The sequence below is a fragment of the Phyllopteryx taeniolatus genome, chromosome 17 (genome assembly GCF_024500385.1).
Source record: "Phyllopteryx taeniolatus isolate TA_2022b chromosome 17, UOR_Ptae_1.2, whole genome shotgun sequence".
Taxonomy (NCBI): domain Eukaryota; kingdom Metazoa; phylum Chordata; class Actinopteri; order Syngnathiformes; family Syngnathidae; genus Phyllopteryx; species Phyllopteryx taeniolatus.
The window spans coordinates 16,445,400-16,451,204 of record NC_084518.1 but is presented as its reverse complement, the minus strand read 5'-3'; the positions used below and the strand labels follow the sequence as shown (position 1 = coordinate 16,451,204).

The window sequence follows — 5,805 nt, the reverse complement described above, 5'->3', positions numbered from 1 at the left end:
ATGTGTATAAAATCAAAAGAATCCTCCAGCATCAAACATCCACGCCAACGGGACAATGCCTGCTTGCCGCCTTCCTAAAATTCCCAAAAGGAGGACCCGCTTCATTTAGCATCCGTGGCGACCGGGTCAGCTTGTCCTTGAGGATGAGTACAAGCTGGCACGGGAGTTCCGTAAATTTGCCAAGCAACCAGCTCGGGGTGGGGGCATCTTTCCCATACACACACACATGCGCAAACATGGAGACACAAACACCTTCTGGCCCGCTCATCTGTACCCAAACAAAACATAAAACAGTTTGGTGACTTTGTTTTGACTCCTTCAGTTTTGCAATTATGATGGGGAGAAAAAAGGAACGACCGCTCGCTGACCGCATCTCATGTTTCTGGATATTTCTAGCGCAATAGTTGCCATATGCCACCATGGCGGTGTGATGATGCCATGCCCGATAGATTACTTTCACCTCATCAGCCCGCACTCTCTTGGCAGACGCCGGCGGGACTTGCTCTCCATGGGTTTGCACCGCAGTGTGTGTGTGTTTGTGTGTGTGAGTGTGTTTTTGTGTGAGTGGGGAAGGAAGAACAGAAAGGGAAGGACGCAAAGGTAGAGGTTGGCAGATGTCAGTAAATCAAAGTAAAAGGCAACGACATAAAAAGTAGTTGGACCTTGAGCAAACTTGGTTTTGCGCAATCAGAAGCTATTGCATCACAAAGGCAAAGATATGCAACAATGCACTCGAAGCAAACACAAAGATACACACTATATTATAATATTTTGCCATTAGTATGAATTACATTTTGTTAGGTCCAATCATGGGCGAGCAAAATATATTTAGCTTTTCTGAATGGTGTCTTTAGATTTTATTTTGAAACAATTCCAAGTGCAGTGGTGCCTTGAGATATGGGAGTGACCCCACTTTTTGAGAGATGATTGATTTTTTTTATTTTGTAATTTTTATTTTTGTTATTTTTTATTTTTTGCTTTGACTTGCAAACAAAAATGTCAGATATGAGAACTGTATGGCAATGGACTTAATTCACTCCAAAACAAGCAGCAGTTTGACACATAGGGAAAATGTATTGAAAATATGGCTACAAACTGTTTATTGCCACGCCCTTTTTAGGTTGACTGTCAAACTTAAAGAGAATTGCACCTTGTGTATTTAAAACAACCATATAGCTTTGCCCTAAATAAGTCTGTTAACTTAATGTTAGCAAACAATGCAAAATGCCATAGAAATGCTATCAAATAGCATTGGCGTTGCCATGTTATAACATAAATAGTTGGGCAACACCTGTAGACAGATAATACAACGACACTCACAGGCATATATTTCTTATCCTCAGAGCGATTAATATTAGTGTGGCTTACTGAGTAGACGTGACCGTCACCATCTATATCTCTGTCTGTATTACACTGCCCCCAGGTGGCCATTGTGTGCATATCAGGAGGAGCAGCACAGTGTCCATTGAATTGAAAAAAAAAAAACAAATCTGGCAAGAAAACAAATTCTTTACATTCTATTTAATTATGCCATTATTGTATGTTTTTAGGCGGCACGGTGGATGACTGGTGAGCACATCTGCATAAAGCGGTAGAGAAAATGGATGGATGCATGTTTTTATAAGGTACAATGTTATAGAGTGGTAAAACACATTACATTATATTTGGGGAGGGGACTGGAACAAATTGATGGAATTTCTGTTCATTTTGATGGGGAAAAGATGATTTAAGAGATGTGTTTTTCAGTTACAAGCGTGGTCTTAGAACAAATTCAACTCTGTACGTTTCTCCGACGCCGGACTGCACCCAAAAGAAAATCAGATATTATTCAATACACCGCCTTTTCAGTAAGTGCATCAAATAGTAGTGCCTTCAAAATTCTGCATTCACTTCCCTGCTGTAGCAGTGTTGATTTATTTTATTTGTTAAAAAATTTGTTTTCATGGAATGTATTTTATACTTCCTTTATACCCGTATTAGCGCCTCCAAGTCCATGGGGGAGAAGCAACTTCACCTTTTTTTCCCTCTGTTGCCATGGACAATCAAGATATCAGGGCATGACGTCTTTTTGCATGCGCTTAACTCAAGGTGAGCATAATTAGGGTTGGTTTCTGTTCTGCGACCAGATACTCAGTTTCCCATTTCAGGGTTAGTCAACTCAAGAGTTCAGCTTCAGCCTAACAGTGTTGTTGAACCTCCTTTCTGGAATACTTCCCTGGATATACTCCACACAAACAGAACGATACACGCCATACAAACTCCAAGATTAACTCCACATAATCGCAGATGCAAAAATTCTCCATACGAAGACATACAGTAGATCCACTCCACAAAAGACATGTGTTCTTTTTGTTGATGGGAGCAATTAATTGAGTCTGCGCAACAGTCACTTGCCCCCCCCCCCCCCCCCCCACACACATATACACTCCACACGATCACAATGTACCGCACACAAAACCAAACATAAAAACCACATTAACACAGCTACAGTGGTGCCAAACCAATGTGAATCGATGGTGGCAGGATGTAGTGGAGTTTGCTGCCGCCGTCTATCTTATATCTCAAAAAACTCATAAGTCAAGGCACTCGTATCTCAAGGCACGGCTGTAAACATAAACATAATGATACACTGTACGCACTCACAAATGCAAAGATGCACTCCACACAACACAAAACAACCAATATGCATCAATTCAATTCACCCTGACTCAGCATTAAGCATTAACGAAGGGCTTTAACTCCATCAATGATAGTTTGGCATATCTGAGAAATCCCCACTTGTTCCGTGTTCCAAGGTTCCCCATCAGGTGTCATTCTTGGGTTAAAAGCCAAGAATATTATTGACTAATTAATATAAATATTCATATATTTCTTATTCTGATAGATACATGTTGCTAGGTATGGTTTGCTCTATTCCAGGAGCCGCTACAGTCAAGCTATCAGTTTTCTAAGTGATAAGTGAGGTAGCAGAATGAAAAAGGCTATGAGTTGTTTGTGTCCTTCTTCTAGATAGTGCTAGGACATTATGTATTTATTTATTTATTTGACCATGTAGCATCACATAAAAAAAGGGCAGAAATGTGCTGAGTTGCACTGACATGAAGTGTTGAGGACTTTAGTGGGAGCAGCAGTGTTCCTCCATGGTCGTCCAAGGTCAGGGGCAATGCAATTTGAGCCTGTCAGTCACAAGGCAGCCATTGAATAAAAGTTGTTTTCGCTCTCTCTCTCTCTGTGTGTGTGTGGCAGGCTCTGTTTCTGTAGGAATTATGCGACACAGTTCTCATTAGATGGTTCTGGTATTCCTAATGAGATGGTCAGTGTGTGTTTTCATCGATTAGCCTACACGATCTTCTCCCAGAGCAGACTTGCAGTGTGATGACTCACTCCATCTTTTTTCTACATAGCCGTTTTGTGTCACGCGACGCCTCCAAGGTATGTATGTTGTCCTCCGTGACATACGCCAAATGTCTGACATATTGTGCACCTTCCCCTTTAGTAGCGAAGGTCTGGAATTCCTCAGCGTCAGCCTCTTCAAAATAAAACTTAGCAGTCTGCTGCTTTTCTGCACTCACACACATTTGACATCAACAACAACATCTGAATTTTTTAACCGGTTCTAGGACCAAACCCCAAACTTACAGCTAGAGGCCTTTTCACACTACCCTTGCACAGTGTGCATGTGGCAGCGCGCAAGTACTGATGCTTAAGTTAGCATTAGTTTCTAATGCTAACTTAAGCATTAGCATTAAGCTTCATTAGTTTCCCCGATTCTACCCTTTATCCCTGACCCAACCCTAACCAAAACAGAAATAAACAGAAATATACTAGTTTCAAAAGGACTATCCAAAGAACAGTGACGTGCGGTGAGGTTCATGATTGGTGAGGCACTGACTACGTCACGTGACGTCTGGAGCTCGATGAAGCTCAACTCGAGACGGCCACATGCTGGTTGTGGCACCGTACATACCAGACTCCACTGTGCACTTTTAGTGACTTTTCTGGTCGATAAGAAAGACTAAATGTCACACACTTTCATTAAATATATTAGACAGACTGTTAAATGTCAGTAAGTACAGTACATGTGCGATAAAACGTATATTATTGGCGATGTAATGAGGAAACACCAATGTATTGTGTGAAGCCACGGACCAATCACAGCCTGCCTGAATGGATGTGTGCGATGATTCAACGTGACTCGTAGCTGCGCTTCCTATGCAATTGAACAGGAAACATGAAAATTCCGCTATTTTAATGATGAAATCATTGAAATTGTTGGATTGAAAAAGAAAGTCAATGGCATAAAGCACGGCATAGAACTAAAATGGAAATGGTTTTATTTACTATTCACATGCAGTGGAAAGGAAAGACCACCAGGGTGCAGTGAGGCTCTGCCTACCCTGACCGCACGTCACTGCCAAAGAACAAAAAATTAGACTCCATGATATAAAACGGTCTGGACGAGGGGTTGAACCGATTAGTCAAATTTTAAAGCTTGAAGTCAACTCATCGCTAATTACATGTTTTTGGTAACTCGTCTTTTCAATTCAGGGCAATTCAGAGGTGATTTTCGACTCTCCTGTCTGCTGACTATGACGTGCTGCGGAACAGCGAAATGTCTGACCCAAAAGTTAACACAGTTTCCATCCATCCGCACGGAGGTGAGCAAAGCGGTTAGCCTCGCATCACTTGCTTCGGCTATTCTGATCACCGCTGTTCTTAAAATATTCATACCAACAGGACCATGGGGGTGGCGAGAAACAAGGGCAGCGGCGCAAAGTGAAGCTCCATCTTGCCGCCAAAGTATTATGTACAGTAATGCACGGACAACAACTGTTTGATAGCGATAACTTTATTCTGCATACAACACGCACCAACATCATGACATTTGTCACCTTAGGACACTTGTCGCACTATGGCATTCAGCTGTACTATGCTACAAGCGTGTGGAAATATTTTCCCAAAAACGAGACCCGGAGCACGGTTACTTGCAAAATATGCGAATGTATCCCCAAATACAATAAAAGCAAGACGGTGTGCTCTGGAACACGAGATGAGACCGGCTCAATGAAGAGAAAGGTGTCGAGGACTCCCACTAATTACAACAACTACATTTCGCGTCATGGTGTGTTGTATTTTTAATAATAATTATTATTATTTTTTTCTTTCTATGCCGCTATGTTGTCATATGAAACCAGTTCAGGGCTCAAAAACGGTTGGTGACTGTGATACTGTGCTGAAATAATATCTATAATAGATTCATCAACTTGAACTCGACTTTCATCATGTTATAGTCGATTACAAAAAATCTTGAAGTCGTTGTACCCCTCCCTGGTCTAGAATGTGGCCTGGTATGGGGCAGAGACATTGACTCTATGGAAGAAAGAAGAAATGATTGATGGACTGGAGATGTGGCTTTGGCTTACCTTAGAGCTAGCTCTAACCCTAGCCCTACTCCCAAACCTAACTGAAACACAAACATAAACCAAACCCCAATTTCATAAACTCATGACCATCCATTCATCCATTTCTATATAGACGGTTGGATGTCTGAGGGTCACGTTGAAAGCGGGACAAAGTCACAGTCTGGCTGGGAAGTAGTTGGGTAGGCACTAACTGAGATCATTCGTCGGATGATGCGACTCCCCAAAGGAACCCTTAATGGCAATGCAGGCTCCTCTGGGACCACAGCGGAAAAGTACCTGCACTCCCATCTCATCACAAAATGGCAGGGCGTCATCGGTAAGAGAGGACCTGGTGATTATTTGAGCTCTCAAGTTGTTAGCGTGATGGCTTTTTAATCGTTGC

At 42.0% G+C, this 5,805-nt stretch overlaps 1 protein-coding gene across 1 annotated transcript; it reads left to right on the top strand.

The window, feature by feature from the left end:
* The first annotated feature begins 1,987 nt into the window (after positions 1-1,987).
* Positions 1,988-5,168, top strand: LOC133467533 (uncharacterized). The gene is made up of 5 exons (XM_061752498.1): positions 1,988-2,088; positions 3,247-3,313; positions 3,405-3,432; positions 4,549-4,658; positions 4,738-5,168. Exons 1-5 carry the CDS (start codon positions 1,994-1,996, stop codon positions 5,137-5,139), a joined length of 702 nt encoding a protein of 233 aa, XP_061608482.1. The 5' UTR covers positions 1,988-1,993; the 3' UTR covers positions 5,140-5,168.
* Positions 5,169-5,805: the final 637 nt, after the last annotated feature.

Excerpts from the sequence above, each read along its gene's own strand:
- LOC133467533 (XM_061752498.1), top strand. The coding sequence starts at position 1,994 with ATGGGGGAGAAGCAACTTCACCTTTTTTTCCCTCTGTTGCCATGGACA. Across the intron at positions 3,433-4,548 it reads TGTCACGCGACGCCTCCAAG|GGCAATTCAGAGGTGATTTT; the intron begins GTATGTATGTTG and ends TTTTCAATTCAG. Across the intron at positions 4,659-4,737 it reads TTCCATCCATCCGCACGGAG|GACCATGGGGGTGGCGAGAA; the intron begins GTGAGCAAAGCG and ends TCATACCAACAG.